The sequence below is a fragment of the Nicotiana tomentosiformis genome, chromosome 7 (genome assembly GCF_000390325.3).
Source record: "Nicotiana tomentosiformis chromosome 7, ASM39032v3, whole genome shotgun sequence".
NCBI lineage: Eukaryota > Viridiplantae > Streptophyta > Magnoliopsida > Solanales > Solanaceae > Nicotiana > Nicotiana tomentosiformis.
This window is the reverse complement of record NC_090818.1, coordinates 106008773-106027568: the sequence shown is the minus strand read 5'-3', so window position 1 is coordinate 106027568 and position 18796 is coordinate 106008773. Positions and strand designations below refer to the sequence as shown.

The 18796-nt window shown below is 36.6% G+C and overlaps 2 protein-coding genes across 2 annotated transcripts; one reads left to right on the top strand and one right to left on the bottom strand.

Annotated features, from left to right (window-relative positions):
* The first annotated feature begins 455 nt into the window (after window positions 1–455).
* Window positions 456–3009, top strand: LOC104101614 (fructose-1,6-bisphosphatase, chloroplastic-like). The gene is made up of 4 exons (XM_009609097.4): window positions 456–982; window positions 1684–1908; window positions 2102–2608; window positions 2698–3009. Exons 1-4 carry the CDS (start codon window positions 551–553, stop codon window positions 2767–2769), a joined length of 1236 nt encoding a protein of 411 aa, XP_009607392.1. The 5' UTR covers window positions 456–550; the 3' UTR covers window positions 2770–3009.
* A 778-nt stretch (window positions 3010–3787) lies between these two features.
* LOC104101613 (cell wall protein RBR3-like) lies at window positions 3788–7716 on the bottom strand. The gene is made up of 7 exons (XM_009609095.4): window positions 7443–7716; window positions 6610–6880; window positions 5378–5578; window positions 4602–5289; window positions 4396–4502; window positions 4246–4305; window positions 3788–4165 (listed from the first exon to the last, which is right to left on the bottom strand). The coding sequence occupies exons 1-7, from the start codon at window positions 7629–7631 to the stop codon at window positions 4152–4154; spliced, it is 1530 nt and encodes a 509-aa protein (XP_009607390.1). The 5' UTR covers window positions 7632–7716; the 3' UTR covers window positions 3788–4151.
* Window positions 7717–18796: the final 11080 nt, after the last annotated feature.

Sequence of the window (18796 nt, the reverse complement as noted above, 5' to 3'; positions counted from 1 at the left end):
TTGTATTCGTTGCGCGAATGACGAATATAGTTGATACAGATTGTATCCTTTGTATACACCCTTATATTTTGTCGTGGTTGTATTCGTTGTGCGAATGAATACAGTTAATATAGGTTGTATAAGTTGTGCGAACAAATACAGTTGACATAGATTGCATTCGTTACGCGTTTGAATACAAATGATACAAATTATACAATTAAATAGTAGCTATAAATAATTAGATAAATTATAATTACGATGGTAATTATGCTCTAAACTGTAGTGGTTTATGAAAAATTCTATCGTTGGAACTACCTCCAAGAATATACTCAAATTTCTTAGCCCAGAGATGATGTCATTTATAGATTTCGAAAGCTTAACCACAAATGAAAGGAAAAGATTTTCATGGCGGAGGATAAGTGGGACCCTCTTAACAGAAATCTTTTTCCAGCCTTACACTTCTCACCCCCTACGCACAAGTAAATAACAATAAGCCCCAAAAAAGAAATCTTTGGAATAAACATGAACTTTAAGTGAAAAATTCAGTAATCAAAATTCCAAGAAAATCACAATGGCAGCATCATCAGCATCAGCAACAGCAACAACTTCATTTTTATGTGCTTTAGACAAAAAGACTCCATTTTTATGTACTCTAGACAAAAAAGGTACTCCATTTTTATGCCCAAAAGGCAGCAGCACAACAAAGAGAAGGTCATTTAATGGAGGAGTGAAGTGCATGGCAATAGAGACAACAGCAGGAGCTACAGAGACCAAGAAAAGAAGTGGCTATGAGTTGCAAACTTTAACAAGCTGGCTATTAAGGCAAGAACAAGCTGGGAGTATTGATGCTGAACTTACCATAGTGATTTCAAGTATTTCTATGGCTTGTAAGCAGATTGCTTCTTTGGTTCAGAGAGCTGGAATTTCTAACCTTACTGGAGTTCAAGGTGCTGTCAATATTCAAGGAGAAGACCAGAAGAAGCTTGATGTTGTCTCTAACGAGGTTTGTTTGTTACAACTTCTTCCTATAGCTCAATAGAAACATACTAGTACTCTATCCTTACCCTGAGGCATACTCAGGATTTGAAGGTCGGGGATGCATTTTTGGATTCAACCAAAATCTGTTTTGTATACAGGGTGCTCACTGTTAATATATTATTATTTTCTAAAGACATATTCATGTATACATAGAATTTTTTCCGAACTTCATGGGTACCGGTGACCTCTCTCGGTATAGCATAGGTCCGCCTCTGCTTACACTATTGATAATAGTCTATGAGAAGTGAAATTAGTAGCCTGGAAAATAAATAAGACAATTTATATGTTACAATTCGTTAAGATATTCTTGTAGTGTAAGAATTCTTTACATTGTTAAATTTATCTCATAATAAGATTGGTTAATATTAGAACTATATCAAAGATATTGCTATATTAAGTTACCCCATCTTTTATGTTTTCTTCTTCATATTATCCTCGAAGTATGAAATAGAATCATCTCTTTCATTTTGAATTGAAAATTATTACTTTCAAATGATGCGTGAATATGTTTGATCTTCTTGTTAGACATAAGCTTAATTTCATGTATGGTTAACTTTATCCACTATGATAGTAAAGTTACAAAACTATTTTTGTAACGTTAAAGTAACTAAATGTTAGTCACAATAATAATAATAATAAAGTCATTATGTTTGATGGATTGAGCAGGTTTTCTCGAATTGTCTAAGGTCGAGTGGAAGGACTGGGATTATAGCATCAGAGGAAGAGGATGTACCAGTGGCAGTGGAGGAGAGTTACTCAGGAAACTACATTGTGGTGTTTGACCCTCTTGATGGATCATCAAACATTGATGCTGCTGTTTCTACTGGTTCTATTTTCGGAATATACAGCCCAAATGATGAGTGCCTCGCAGATCATGGAGATGATTCCACGGTAATCACCAAACTAAATAATGTGCTTTTGCCAAGCATGTTTTGACTTTGTGACAATGTGGTTGGTACCTTTACACATAGTGCACCGAGAAGTAGGACCATTTACTTGCTAAGGTTGGCATAAGCCAAAATATCGATTCATTATATGTAAATAGTTAACCAACAATTCACCAAATATCTGTCCAATATTGCAGCTTGACAATGTTGAACAGAGGTGTATTGTGAATGTATGCCAACCAGGGAGCAACCTTCTTGCAGCAGGCTACTGCATGTACTCAAGCTCTGTGATTTTTGTGGTCACCTTGGGAAACGGAGTCTTTGCCTTCAACTTGGATCCGATGTATGGAGAATTCGTTCTGACCCAAGAAAACATCCAAATACCAAAGTCTGGAAAGATTTATTCATTCAATGAAGGAAACTACCAGCTCTGGGATGACAAGTTGAAGAAGTACATCGATGACTTGAAGGATCCTGGCCCTAGCGGCAAGCCTTACTCTGCGAGGTACATTGGTAGTTTGGTTGGTGACTTCCATAGAACTCTTCTATATGGTGGCATTTATGGCTATCCTAGAGACAAAAAGAGTAAGAACGGAAAGTTGAGGCTTTTGTATGAGTGTGCTCCTATGAGCTTCCTTGTGGAACAAGCTGGTGGCAAAGGATCTGACGGCCACCAAAGAGTTCTTGATATCCAACCAACTGAGGTGAGAATCAAATAACTGCTACATCTGTTACCAATAAGAGAATATGTCAGTCAGTTAATTTGGTGTTTCTTTTGTTTCTAACTTTGCAGATACACCAGCGAGTCCCATTGTACATTGGAAGCACAGAAGAAGTTGAAAAGTTGGAGAAGTACTTATCTTAATTCGAAAAATCAAGGTGAAAGTGGAAATCGAGTTTGTCTTGATGTGACCACTTTCAGATCATTTTGTAAGCAAAGCAAGACTGTGAAGTTGTAATACTATAAAGAAATTCTTTTCACAAGTCTAGGATGGTACCAATGGCTAAAATTATTATAGGTTCTTGAAAAGCTTTGCAGAAATTCAATTTATACAACAATGTAAAGGCTTTTCCGTGCCTTAAATGTGTCATCCTATCTCTTAAAGTAGTTGTTCTCTTTTCACTATTTCTGTTGGGGAATAAAAGGATAGACTAACCAACACAGAACTCGCGAAGGACATTAACCTCATGCTATAAAACAGTGTAAACTGAAGACTAACAAAAAAAGGGGTAAATCTTGAGCTGAAACCAAGTAGCCGCATTAACTAAGTATGTTTTGCTTTGCTTTTGCAAGCATGGCATATTGAAGCAGCCATTTAACAACTAAAATCATGACAAAGTCCATCTTCTGAGTTCTGACAGTTACCCACTTTCTTTTGGGGCTTTTGATCTTCCTAAGTTGCCCTCGAGTCAGAAAGGATTCATCCTTCTATTCTCCATCATTATTAATTTGTCAACTTCCCTTGCAGTTACTGCCTCATCCCTTTTGATTCTCTCAACACATTGTATTGCTACACCCCATTGATAGATCTGCTACATCAATATTACCATAAGCCCTAAACAACTGGTTCCATTTTCAGCATCTATGGACCAAATGAGCACTGCCTTTAAAACATCGTTGATAATTTCACAGAATTCTCACATAAATTTAGACATGAAAAGCAAAACCAACCACAAAATTTGGGAAGGCATAGTTGTTTAGATTAACGATTTTCAGCTTAACCAAGCCAAAGAGAAGTGCTTAGTGAGCAAGTGCCTGCCAGGGAACAATATAGTAGCAGGACAATCTTTATTCAAGTTCAGTGATCTTCACACTCTCTGTAAGAAAAGGAGTGAATGCATTTACATGATCCAACATACAGACTTTGTTTTGCACATCAAGATATCAAAATGCCAAATTTCTTTCTCCAGATAATCAGATGTTTCTCATAATCAAATTTGCTATAAGCTTGTTCATGTCAAATAAATTTATACAAATTCCTAATATGCTTAGCCATAAGCTATATATAATCAATATTCTAACTAGGACTGGAGCTGTTGATTCTATGGAAAATAAATCATAATCCAACGCCATACACCCTTTTGCTATTGAATGGACAGTTAATATGTGAAACTAGTTAGGTAAATTTGTTTGGGTTGCATAAATCCAGTCAACTCAACTGTGATCAATTATGGCATTTCAGCCTCAGTAATCTGCGTAAGAGTTCAGTCAATCTCTTGGACAAAGCTCTCCTAATCCCTCAAGCTTCAGATATTTTTAACTGCAAAAGTGAGTCATGGAATCATATCTTCAGTACTTTTTGCAAAATGAAAAGGAGAAAGCAAAAAGTCAAGCAATTACCAGGACTTAAAATTTTGATGCATTTGGTAACTGATTTCATAGTGGTCATGGAGTCTGAACCTGAATGATCAATGTGAAAAAATTAAGACCCTTTCCCACATTTCAATGAAAACAGTCCAGTCAATTTTATTGACAAGGATTTCCTTTTACCTAGTAAATTCATGTCTTGCTCTGAAAAGACTTCAGTAACTGTAGATGAAATCTGAGAGGTCATCTGGTTTGTATCAGCATTGACATTTCCTGACTCATGAGGTGACCTGTTCATTAAACATCAAATGGAGACTCAAGAACCATTCCTAAACTTGCATTAGATAAAGGAAACTATGAGAATATATGGGCAAGGTAGGTAACTTTACCCTGAAAAAGTATCTGGGGAAGAATCTAATGTTTGCTGGCAAGAATAATCAATCCCCTCTCCATCAAGGTCAAAATCAACTAGTAGTTCAGACAGATTAAAATCCACCCCTAAAGCATCTAAATTAGGCAAATCTAAGTCAAAAATATCTCCTTCTTTCTCAGAATCAGAAGTAGAAATCATGTCAGAGCCAGATGCCATTTCTGAATTACATGGGATGTTATCAGAGGTATCAAAGTCCAACCTACTTTTTACTTGATCTCGCTTAATAGGCCTCTTCAGGTTGGTCTTTACTGGTGAGGATGTTGAAATGCAGTGATTTCTTTCAATGGAGTAAATTATTTGCTTGGTAGGGGTCATTCGAATTGTTTCTGACGAGATGATTGTGCAGTTTGTGGCTGTTACACGAGATGGTGTAACATTTTTGCTGGAAGTAGCAGTTGAACAAACTTCCAGTGGAGAGATAGATTTGTCAGTTTGGGATGAAGATGCTCTTGGTGGTGTTTTAGGGCCAGAAGAATTAGTTGGAGGGGACTGAATGGGCTGATTGAACAAAGACTTGGCAACATTAGATCCTTGAACTGGTGTCTTATCAGATGCGGTCGCAGGATCTGATAATTGAACTGCAGAACTATTCACATTGTTGTTGTGTTTATCAACACCGGTTGGTTGTGCATCTGTACTAGGATCTGCAAGAAAGTGTGATAAATATGATGTCAAAATATTAAGGACATGTCACATGAAGTGACAAAAGACCAACTTCAAATGGATTTTTACCTTTAAGTGACAACTGGTTGGTGATCAAGTGTTTACGAGATCTCTTGGCAGTTATGGGAGCTGCAGAGACGTCTTTGATGCCTTTTCTTTTTGAGGTTGATGGAATGGAATTTGGAGTAGAGAATTTCATGGTATCTGGAGCAGCATTTGAAGGCATTGATGCTGACATCAGTGCTGCAGTTTTGTATGTAGAATAATAACCTGATAAAAGTAGTACAGTATAATTCTTCAGGTAAATGGTAAAGAAAGTATCCAAATTATGGCACGAACCAACAGGCTGGTTATTGATCATAGTACCTAAGAAATAACAATGACATCCAACACAGAGCATAGCATGTCTTTCTACGAACAAAATGATATACTATTTCTTGAATATAATCATGGGCAATCAGTGACAGTTTTACATTCCAATCATTCTTTCGGAGATATTTCTCTTTAGGGGTGAAGATGGTTCTGCTCTTCAACTAAAAATATATGCTGCATGACTTCAGTTAACAACTATATGCAGTCTAGAGAATAGATGTTGTACTTCTCATCGCATACTAGTACATGATGGTCATGCAAATGCAAGACGGTATTTTGGGAGGAATATATGCAAAAATATTCAGTTTTTTGCCTATTATGGTTTTTTGAAAGAGACTTAGGAATATGAGATCCTCTGTTCCTTCCACGTATTCAGGTAATAATCTAAAGCAAATGAAAATAGAGAAAGTGCAATAATCAAATCTCTCCCTAGGAAATAAAGATCTACTACAAAGTGGCAGGGTTGAATGTAGCTTCTGCATATACAATAAGGACATTGAAGCTGTGGAGCTAAAGCCACTGGTGTCAATTTCTCTTACCTTGAGAATAACAACTTGAAGTAATAGATCTAGCTAGTTTAAACGTACCATGTACCAAACAAGATAGTAGCACATACAGCAACCTAGTTAAATATAAAGCGCATTGATAATCTAAAGCAACTGAAACTGAAAAGCAATGACACAATATGAATCCTCGTAGACTGTGTGGCTTCATATAAAAATGTGCTAGATGTTCTTTATATTTTCTAGTGAAGTATAAATTTCTGAAATGCTAAACATTCATATAAAAGCATATGATTTAAAGTAAAAGTGCTAACACAACAACATATCCTCAACTAATAAATCTCTCTTTTGTAGATCTTATTCTTCCATTAAGATCCTATATTTTACTAAGTCTGCATATATTCCAAGAGATTATAGAATGCATACCTGTGGTTACTGGGGAAGACCCATTAACTATGCTTGGCAAAGCACCTATTTTGGGCATTGAAGAAGCAGCAGCAGCAATTGAGGAAGGCGGCATCAGATTTGTACTAGCATTGTAAGCATTCATAACATGTTGCATCCCACTTAGTAAATTCTGAACCCGTGTTTTTTCATGATCCAATCTGCACTTCTCTTGATCCAAAAACACTTTCTGCTCTTTCAAACTTATGTACTCATCCAACATATCTCCTAAACTCAATAAACTCCTTGGCGCCTATTCATTATCACACACAAAAACCACATGAAAGAAAGGGATTAACCTAAGAAATGAGGAATTAAATAATTCATCAACCTAAGAAATGAGGATCGAGACAGTAATTCACCCTCATTACGTAGGTAAGTTATCAAAATTTGCACGCACACACACACACACACATACTTCCATAACCTAAGAAATGAGGAATTAAATAGTTTATCAACCTAAGAAATGAGGATGGAGACAGTAATTCACCCTAATTACGTAGGTAAGTTATCAAAACTTACACACATACTGATTTAAAACCCTAGATTCTAACTCGAAGTAATATAAGGAAAATTGATAAGAAACGCTATTAAACAATAATTTCTCAAAAAAATTAGAAGTATGGATATATATATTTTTCCCCTTGCACCCACTAATTTCAAATCCTAAATTTAATCAGATATGCTATATACAATTTATCAGAACTTTTAGCGACATGTATATAAATTAAAATGTGCATCAAAATATCCAATGATTTGAAATCCTAAATTAGACGAATTAATATAATTATAACTGAATGAAAAGGTAGGGGTACCTCATTAATGGGAGACTTAGCGAGAAGATGGGAAGCTTCGGATCGAAAAGTGGATCGGGTTTCAGTGAAACGGTTATCAGAGAGGTAGCGGTCGACGATGAAAGCGATTTGTACAGGAGTAACCTTTCCTTTGCCAACGTTTTCGGTTTTTCGCGATTTGCTTTGTTTCCCCATTTTCTGTTTCTGCATCTGGAAGAAGTGAAGGAGAAGCAGAAGGAAATGTAAGGAAGATTTTGGGAGGGAAAAAAAAGCATTGATATTTGTAAGAGCTGAGAATATGGAGGGAAAGGTTAAAAGAAAGAGGAGGGAACGTGGTGAAGAATGTGCAGATGAGAAAACGCGCGCCAGTTTTCGAAAATTTTGGTGGAAATTGGAGTACGTCCTTTTGTTTTGTTTTTTTTTTAGTTTTCAACTTTTGCAAAGGTTTTTAATCTTAAGGTTTTAGTCATTTAAATATCTATATTGACTCTATCAAACCAAATAAACTTGCATTTTACCATTATAATCACAAATAATCAATTTTAAAAAGTAGTACTGGGGAATAATGTGGTCTCGTATTTTTAAACCTTCACAAGCAAAAGTTTTTTCCCCTATTTACACGAAGTGTCCATATGGGTTGTTTTTGTAAAACTCTTAACCAATTAGGGTGTGTTACGAAGGAAAATGTTTTTACGAAAAATGAGTGATTTTATCACTTATTTTTCCTTGTTTAGTTGGTGAGTGTAAAATATTTTTCGAAAAATACTTTCTAGTGTTTGGTTAGAGAGTAGAAATAATATTTTTAGGAAAATTCATAAAAACTCAAATGAACTTATGTGTTGCTTTACGTTTTTAAACAAAAATAACGTTGAAGTTTATGCTCAATAACTAAAAAGAAAATACTCCTTTTTTGGTTGAAAAGGAAAGTACACTTTCTACAACATGAAAATAAAGTACTCATTTTATTGAAATAAAAAAAATATACTTTTTCTACATCATTAAAAGAAAATACTCGGTTTGTTGAAATGAAAAAAATACTTTTTTTACATCATGAAAATAAAATATTTTTTTGGTTGAAATGAAAAAAAATACTTCTTCTACCTGAAAAGAAAGTATATTTTTGTTAAAAAAAAAAAAAAAAAAATTATATCATCAAAAAAAATACTAATTTGTTGAAATCAAAAAAAAATCTATCTATAACATGAAAAGAAATTACTATTAGTAATAATATTTTTATTTATGGTGGGGAGTGGGGGTTGGGTGGGCGTGGTGGGTGGCGGCTGGGTGGGGTTGGGTGGATGTGGTGGGGTGTGGGGTGGATTGGTGAGGGTTGGCGGTGATGGGGAATAGGGTGGGGAAGGTTGAGAAGGAGTTTTAGAAAATGTTTTCCCTTCTCTTAATATGGAAAATATTTTCCTCCAATTGGAGTAAAATGAGTTCATGAGGAAAATGTTTTCCAAAATATTTAGGCCAACCAAACATGAAAAAATTGAAAAATATTTTTCAGAAAGTGTTTTCCTTCATACCAAACACACCCTTAGTTTATAACATAATGGTAGAGTTTGAAATTTTTTTTTTATATTGTCTTTTAGTGATTCGATAATTGAAATTTTAAAATATAAAAAATAACCAAGCTAAATAATAATACGAGTTCAACTATTATATCAAAATGTCCAGCAAATAATAATAAATAAATACATGGCAGACCATCAAGAAATTAATTCACCCGTCTTAAAATAAATTGTGAGATTTGAGTAAAAAGGTCGATTTAACTAGGGGTGGGCGTTCGGGCAGTTCGGATTGAATATGAAAATTTCGATTTGGATTTTTGATTTTCGGTTCGAAGAAATGACAATCCAAATTCAATCCAAATAAGTTCGGATTGAATCGGATTTTGTTAGTTCGGATTCGGATTAATCGGTTTGAATATTTTGGATTTTCGATTTTGACCTTATAAGTTGAGATTTTTCTTCTTTTTTTCTTTTTTTTTTTTTTTACAAAAATGAATATCCAAATGAAGTACTCATATTAAATTGCCTGAAAAGTTTCTTATTTTCACCGCAATCATCCAAATAAAGTATTTAAATAATGAAATTATTATCAAGAAAATGCAACAGAGACATTAATACGATCGATAAGGAGTAGCAATAGTAAAATTATGTTCAATAAAAAGTAATATGACAGAAACTTAGTAATTAATATTCAATATATAAGATAATATCCAATGTGTAGGGTATTTAATTTATTACTATTGGCATATGGATAATGGATTAAAATATAAAGAATAAAAAATTTGTATTTTTGGATATATCCAAAAGTCCGAAGTACCAAATCAAATATCCAATCCAAAATTTTTTAAAAATTTAGAAAAAATCGGATTTCAATTTGAATTTCGGGTTTGGCCAAACTATATCCACTCAATGTACCTTTTTTTAATCTGTGAATTGGTGCTCAAGTCCATGAAGTTTTTAAAATAAAATTAACATATTTAACAATTGCACACTCAAATCATTTTCTGGTGAGCTGGATCTTCTCATCAAAGTCAAACTATAGGGTTAAACTTTCAATGCAAATGAATCATCAATCTCTTCATATTTATGTAACACCTTTTCATTTTTAATTTGTTGCAAAAAAAGAATTTTTATTTCAAAACTATAAATTCTAAGGGCTCATGTCCAATCAAAGACCCCAAATAAAACGGTGTTATTTACATCATGTGGCCACTTTTATGGCATTGTGTTTATTATTTGCTACTTCTTCAACAAAAAAAAAATCGTGGCTTGAATTTTAGTTTTGAGTTTTAAATGGGTGAAATTCAAAAATAGTCAGATTTACAAGTGGTAATTGAAAAATAGCTACAATTTTAAAAGTAATCGAAATTTAGCCACTTTTCATGTAAAGATAAATTTGAATGAAAACACTGTTCAAAATCCGAAAATATTCCAGCATGATATACTGGAGTTCCGGCATAATATACTGGTCCAACATAATATGCTGGAAGTTCATACACAGGTGCTTCAATCTCCAGTATATTATACTGGAACTTTTCGTGTGTTGGAGTTACAACATAATATGTTGGAAGTTCATACACAGGTGCACCAATCTCTAGTATATAATGCTGGAACTTTTCGTGTTGCAGCAAAATAGTGGCTATTTTTCAATGACTCTGCAAATACTGACTATTTTTCAATTACCAGTCCGAAAACTGGCTGCTATTTTCACGTTTTAAATTTCAGGTCAGATGACCACTTTTGAACTTACACTTTAGACCACTGGTCCACTTTCGAAAAAGTAGCTAATTCTAAATACAATGCCGCTAACGTGGCTATTTGTGCAAGTCAACCCATATACAATGGGATGTAGGGTGATTAGCAGAAATAGGGGGATTTGAAGCCATTGTTTACATTTTGTCCTCGTTTAAGTAAGTCTTGCAAAAATAGTTTTGCGCTATAAAATGGAAAGAACGAAAATTACGCTTCTTTACTGGTTCACAAGTTTTTCAGGCGAGCAAAATTCTGGTACTATCTTCATTTATTTATCTTGCTAAATTATTCACAAATTTTGACTGACGTGTGAATTTATCTTATTCACAAGTTTTGCCAGGTGGGATAGAATTTTGATACTATCTTTATTTTATATATATTATTAAATTGTGCATAAGTTTTGTCCGATGTACGAGTTTTATTACACAATATGCTAATATCTCCATCCTACCTATCCTGTTAAATTATTTGCATGTTTTGCTGGGTGAGCAATCTTGCATGTGTTGCCATTATTCACAACTTTTTCCGCTGAGGCACAACTTAATACTATCTTTTTTGGTAATGATGTAAATTACCATTAATAACAATAATAAAAGTATACAAACTAAAGAGCACCTAGTCACACTTTAGCTGTGATCTAGGCTTCAGGAAAATAATCCTCTAATTACACATAAGTCTTTGCAAGAAACCACTACAACTATTTAATTTCCTAGACATGTTAAGTTTCTCTACTCTTCCTATAATCTCTGTTTTAATTTGTGCAACTAACAGCTCATTTTGTACAGTCTGTCCTTTGATTTTTTTTCAATTTCTTACCCTCCATATACGGTATATGATTGCTTCCCGCATTGCTGCTATCACTTCCTTCTTTACTTGCTTCCGATGCTTCCTCTTAACATTAACCAACATACGGGTAGTGACCCGACCGGTCGTTTTGAACTTTTGCATTCCATTCAGCTATTTGAAGTTTTTAGTAGCTTCATATGATGTATTATAACTTGTGTGAATTGTCAGTTTTGGTTTTCAGGTGATTCGAGATTATTTTGGAATAATGATCCTCAACTAGGAAACTTTAAGTTGGAAGAGTAGACCAAGTTGGACTTTTATGTATTTGACCTCGGATAGAGGTTTTTATGATTCCGGTAGGTCCGGACGATGATTTTGGATTTGAGCGTATGCCCGGAATTTCATTTGGATATTTCTAGAGTTTTGGCACTATTTGGCGAAAGTTGACAATTTGAAGGTTTAGAAAGTTTATAAGTTTGACCAGGAGTTGAATTTGATGATATCGGGTTCGGATTTTGATTCCGCAAGTTGAAATAGCTTCGTTATGTCATTTAAAACTTGTGTGTAAAATTTGAGGTTATTCCGAGTTGATTTAATATGGTTCGGCACAAGTTTCGGAAGTTAAAAGTTCAAAAGTTCATTATGTTTGATTTGAGGTGTGATTCGTGGTTTTGATGTTGCTATGTATCATTTTTAAGTCTCGAGTAGGTCCATATTTGTCACGATCCAAAATTTACTAGTCGTGATGGCACCTAACCTAACCCGATAGGTAAGTCAATTAACAGACTACACATCTCAAATAAGAAACATAAGAGCCAATGAATAAAATAACTAAACTTCTATACAAAATTCCAAGGATTGGTACTACAAGTCATGAGCTTCTAAAACTTAGAATTTACAAAGTTGGTATGAAATAAGTACATCACATGTTCGAAATATACATAAACAGATTTGAAAATCTAGAGCTACCAAAGACAAGTGGCAAATATAACCGGAACGCAGGTACAACTTTAATGCCAGCTCCCACCATACACATCACCATCGGCTCCAAAATCTACATGCAAGGTGCATAAGTATAGTATGAGTACAAGGGACTACATGCACTCAATAAGTAATAAACCTAACCTTAGGTTGAAAGCAGTGACGAGCTCAGAAGAAGGCCGGTAACCAACATCAATAGCCAATAACATTGTAGTGAAGCCAGTAAAGGTACGCGACTCAGGAGATATATGCTTAACTTGATCACAGTTACGGGAAAGCATGCATGATTTTCAAGTAAAACAGTCAATTCCAAATCTCACCACTGAGAAACAACTAAACATGAGTTTATCAAGAGAACTGCATTCTCAATTTACAATACCAAATAGGAATTTCCGTCACCAATTAGCATAAGAAAAGTACATCTTCATGCCTACATGTCAATATACATGTCAAGTCATCAATTATCATATACCGTCTAGAGTAAGGAATATACATCTCTATGCCTACATGTTAAATCATAAATATCACTTTGTCGTCTAGCATGAGGAAAAATGAATCTATATGCCTACATGTCAGGTATACATGTCAAGTAATCAAATGTCATGTCACTGTTTAGCATGAGAAAGATACATTTCTATGCCTACATGTCAATGACTCAATTTCACAATGAACTCATTAAGTACACACAATCTTAGCACACTCCAAGTGCCTAGCACTAATGCCCCAACAACGTTACCATGGATCCATCAAAATAATCACATTTAGCACTATACGGGTGCCTGGTATAATTGCCCATCATCAAAGCACGTATATGAAATATTGTGTCTGCGCCCACTGCTGGCATGTCAGACTCCAGAGGGGCGGATCATACCCAAGAGCTAATCATAATCACTTAGCCCAATTGCGGGACCTGGTGCACGCGAAGCCTCAAATTAGTACAACTTAGCCCAATGCGGGGCCTGGCATACACGTCACCTCAATATCAATATAACCGTTGCGGCATGCAACCCAATCTAAATATCAATATAAATACGACTCTATAGCCCACATCAGTCATCAATCCTCTCAAGTCTCAATATGCAAACATCTCACATAAGCATGATACAATTATATAACATAAAATATCATAATATGCGTTAAATACAATCCAAACTTGTATCACGTACATGAACACCAATAACACATGAGACAACATATAAAAAGTGTACAGAGAATAACATCCCAGGTAGTTACATAAATGGAGAAAACATGATATCAAAGAAACATGATAGCAAAATAAGGCATATAATAGCCTAAAAACTACCCGGATCATGAATACCTCGATGCATGCACCCGCGCCCTTCACCTAACACGTGAGTCACCCTCAACCCATCTCGAATATCATAGTTCTCAGGGATATTACCCATAAATCCAAGTTTAGAGATATTACTTACCTCGAATAAGCCAAATCAAATGCCGAGCAAACCAAACAATACTCTAAAAATACCATCATGCGCGTATCAACCTCCGAACAGCTCGAAACTAGTCAAAAGAAACTTAAAAATATCAAATAATGCGTAAAAAACAATCCCAAATGATAAAGGTCAAATCTTTACATATTTACTCAAAGTCAACCAAAATGTCAAACTCGGTATCGCACCTCGGAACCCTACAAAACTTACAAATCCGATAACCCATTCAATTACCAGTCCAACCATACAAATTTCACTCAAATCTGACTCCTAATTGATGCTCAAAACTCAAAAGTTCACTTTAGGGAAGTTTAGACAAAATCAATTTCTTTTTAAAAGTCACAATTCAAATGCCAAAATCGAAGATAGATTTATGAAATATAATCAAAACCGAGTCAAGAATACTTACCGCAATCCATGTGGTGAAATTCCTTTCCAAAATCATCCAAAACCCTAGCTCCAAATCTAAAAATATGATAAAATGAACAACCCTCAAATTAAATACAGTTCTGCGGAACATTGACCGCTTCTGCGAGCCCGCTTCTGCATCGCTCGACCGCACCTGTTGTCCAGTACCAAAAGTCCAAATTCCATATCTGTGGTGCCACTTCCGTTTCTGCGAATGCACATCTGCGCGCCTTACTCCGTACCAATGGAACCAGTGCACCAGTCCAACCCTCGCTTATGCGGCCCAAAGTGCGCAGGTGCGATTGCACCAAACTTAGTAGTGTTTCGATAATTAACCAAGTCCAAAATTGTTCCGGATTCAATTCGAATCACATTCGGGGTCCCCGGGACTCTGTCCAAACATACCATTAAGTTCCAAAACACATAACGAACCTACTCGAGGCCTAAAATGACATCAAACAACATCGAATCAACAGATCACATCCCAATTCAAACCTATTGAATCTATGAACATTTATCTTCCAAGACTAACGCCGATTTATACCAAGTCAACTCTAATTGACCTCAAATTTTGCACACAAGTCATAAATGACACAAGAACCTCTTCCAACTTCCAGAATTAGAATCGACCCTGATACCAATAAAGTTAACTCTCGATGAAACTTTTCAACCTTCCAAACCTTCAACTTTTTAACTTTCGCCAATTCAAACCAAAATGACGTACAGACCTCCAAATCAATATCCGAACACGCTCCTAAGTCCACAATCACAATACGAAGCTATAAGAACCACCAAAACTCCATTTCGAGGTCGTCTAGTCAAAAGTCAAACTTTGGTCAACTCTTTTAACTTAAGCTTTCAACTTTGGAACTAAGTATCCTAATTCACTCTGAAACTCATCTGAAACCCAAGACAACCACCCCGACAAGTTACATAGCCACAATATAACATAGAGGAGGCAATAAATAGGGGAACGAGTCTAAAATACTCGAAATGACCGGCCGAGTCGTTACATCCCCCCCACTTAAAACAAATGTTCGTCCTCAAACGAGTATAGAGACATACCTGAAGTGGTGAAAAGATGAGGATAATGGCTACGCATATCATGCTTGGTCTCCCAAGTCACCTCCTCAACTGGTTGACCCCTTCACCGAACCTCACTGAAGCAATGTTCTTTGACCTCAACTTTCGGACCTGCCTATCCAAGATGGCCACCAGTTCATCAACATAAGACAAATCCTTGTCCAATTGGATTGAGCTGAAATGTAAAAACATGGGACGGATCACCGTGATACTTCTGGAGCATGGAAACATGGAACACCGGATGAAATGCAGATAAACTAGGTAGAAATGCAAGCTTGTAGACCTCTCCCACTCTCTTAAGGATCTCAAAAGGGCTGATATACCTAGCGCTCAACTTGCCCTTCTTCCCGAACCTCACCACACCCTTCATGGGTGAAACTCGGAGCAAAACTCCCTCTCCAACCATATTTGCTACATCACGAGCCTTTCAATCAACATAACTTTTCTGCTAAGACTGTGCTGTATGAAGTCGATCCTGCTCTAAGGCATCTTGGACCAAATCTGTGTCCAACAATCTAGCATCACCCGGCTCAAACCAACCAACTGGATAATGACATTGCCTCCCATATAAAGACTCATAATGAGCCATATAAATACTCGATTGTTAGCTGTTGTTGTAGGCAAACTCCAAACGCGAAAAGAACTGTTCCCAAGAAACCCTGAAATCCATAACACATGCACGAAGAATATCCTCTAATAACTGAATGTTGTGCATGGACTGTCCGTCCGTCTAGGGGTGGAATGCTTTACTCAACTCAACCTTTGTGCCTAACTCGCACTGTATGGCCCTCCAAAAGTATGATGTAAACTGCTTGCCCCAGTCAGAGATAATGGATACTAGAACGCCATGAAGTCGGACAATCTCACGGGTATTGATCTGAGCCAGCCGCTTTGAAGAATAGGTAGTCACCACCGGAATGAAATGAGCCGACTTGGTCAACCTATCCACAATCACCCATACAATGTCAAATTGCTTCTGAGTACGTGGGAGCCTAACAACGAAGTCCATGGTAACACACTCCCATTTCCACTCGGGAATATCAAGTCTCTGAAGCAAGCGCCTGGCCTCTGATTCTCATACTTCACTTGCTGACAATTTAGGCACCGAGCTACATACTCCACTATGTCTTTCTTCATTCTTCTCCACCATTAGTGCTACCTCAAATCCCGATACATCTTAGCGGCACCCGGATAAATGGAATACCGCGAACTATGGGCCTCCTGAAGAATCAATTCACGTAATCAATCCATATTGGGCACACACAACCGGCCCTGCATCCGCAACACACCGTCATCCCCGATAGAAACATCCTTGTCATTGCCGTGTTGTACTGTGTCCTTAAGGACAAGAAAATTTAGGCGGTTATACCGACGCTCTCTGATGCTCATATAAAGAAAACTGGGAAACCGCGCATGCAAGGACTTAACTGGGCTTCGAAACATCCAATCTAATAAACTAATTGGCCAAGGCCTGGGTGGAGAACTACACATACTCTCTGCCTTCTGACTCAAGGTATCAGCCACTACATTGGCCTTCAACTGATGATATAGACTAATAATATCATAATCTTTAAGCAACTCTAACCATCTTCGCTGCCGCAAATTAAGATCTTTCTGTTTGAACAGATGCTGGAGACTCTGATGGTCAGTATAGACCTCACATGGGACACCGTACAAATAGTGCCGCAAGATCTTCAATGTATGAACTATAGTTGCCAACTCTAAGTCATGGATAGGATAATTCTTCTCATAAATCTTTAGCTGCCAAGATATGTAGGCAATCACCATACCCTCGTGCATCAACACCACGCCAAGGCCAACACATGATGTATCACAGTACACAGTGTAAGACTCCGAACCCGTAGGCAACACCAATACTGGGGTTGTAGTCAATGCAGTTTTGAGCTTTTGAAAGCTCTCCTCACACTCCTCGGACCATCTAAAAGGAGCACCTTTATGGGTCAATCTAGTCATAGGTGCAATAATGGATAAGAAACTCTCTAAACGTCGATAATACCCTCCAAACCAAGAAAACTTCGAATCTCAGTAGCTGAAGACGGTCTGGGCCAACTCTACACTGCTTTAATCTTATTAGGATCTACCTTGATCCCCTCACTCGACACTACATGGCCCAAAAGCGTCACCGAATCAAGCCAGAATTCACATTTTGATAATTTTGCATATAACTTCTTTTTTCTCAAGGTCTGGAGTACAATCTTCAAATGTTGCTCATGCTCCTCCCGGTTGCAAGAATACACCATGATGTCATCAATAAACACAATGATTAATGAATCAATATATGGTTGGAATACACTATTATCAGGTACATAAATGTCATGACCCAAAATCTAACCATGGTCGTGATGACGCCTATCGTGTTACAAGGCAAGCCTATTTCCCAAAATATTACTACTAAATTGATTATAAGAGTTTAATAAAACAATACCAACATTTGAATTTCTCATAAACTAAATCAACTCTAAATATAATATAGAAAATACGAAAACAAGCCCCAAACATCGGGGTGTCACTAAGTCATGAGCGTCTAAATCTATGAACTAAGAAATAAACTGTCTAACTATCCAAAAGAAGAAATAACAAAAGGAGTAACAAGGTCCTGCGGACGCTAGCAGCTACCTTGCAATCTCCACAGATAGCCGGCCTGAACTCAACGATCGTCGCGCTCTAACTCACCTGGATCTGTACATAAAGTGCAAGGTGTAGTATGAATACAACCGACTCAGTGGTAACAGAAATAACTAAGGAACTGAGTAGTAGTGGCGAGCTAAGCAGAATAATGGAATTATTTATTTATCGCAATTTAAAATAAACAGGAATAAATAAGTAAATTCCATCTACTCAATAAATGTTACAAAGAAATTAACAGGTAAAATGCAGCAACAACAAAAGTAAATGCAACCTCACAACAATGTCACTCCATCACTCAGCACTCGCACTCAGTACTCAACGCTCAACACTCTGCGCTCACTGGGTGTGTGTGAGACTCCGGAGGGGCTCCCAATGCCCAAGCGCTAAGCACGGACAACTCATGTGCCATAATATCAATACCTAGATCCGCACGGTTAGCTCACGTGCTACGCGGATAACTCACGCGCTATGGTATCAATACCTGGACCCGCACGGCCAGCTCATGTGCTACGCTGACAGCTCACACGCTATGGTATTAATATCCTCATAACCAGGCCCTCGGCCTCACTCAGTCATGTACCTCTCCAGCCTCACAATGCACCACAAATAAGGGGACACAACCCACAGCAAGTATCACAACATATAAGCAAAATAATAGAGATTGAGGTAAACATGTACAACAATTTCTATGACTGAGTGCAAATAATGTGAGCATGAATAAAGCCTAGGCATGATCTCTAACATGAAGGCAAAC

What these genes read in the sequence shown, in the direction of transcription:
- LOC104101614 (XM_009609097.4), top strand. Translation starts at nt 551, where the DNA reads ATGGCAGCATCATCAGCATCAGCAACAGCAACAACTTCATTTTTATGT. An exon ending in TTGATGTTGTCTCTAACGAG is followed by an intron (nt 983 to 1,683) that starts GTTTGTTTGTTA and finishes TGGATTGAGCAG; the next exon opens with GTTTTCTCGAATTGTCTAAG. An exon ending in ATCATGGAGATGATTCCACG is followed by an intron (nt 1,909 to 2,101) that starts GTAATCACCAAA and finishes CCAATATTGCAG; the next exon opens with CTTGACAATGTTGAACAGAG.
- LOC104101613 (XM_009609095.4), bottom strand. Translation starts at nt 7,631, where the DNA reads ATGCAGAAACAGAAAATGGGGAAACAAAGCAAATCGCGAAAAACCGAA. An exon ending in CTAAGTCTCCCATTAATGAG is followed by an intron (nt 6,881 to 7,442) that starts GTACCCCTACCT and finishes GATAATGAATAG; the next exon opens with GCGCCAAGGAGTTTATTGAG. An exon ending in GTCTTCCCCAGTAACCACAG is followed by an intron (nt 5,579 to 6,609) that starts GTATGCATTCTA and finishes TACTTTTATCAG; the next exon opens with GTTATTATTCTACATACAAA.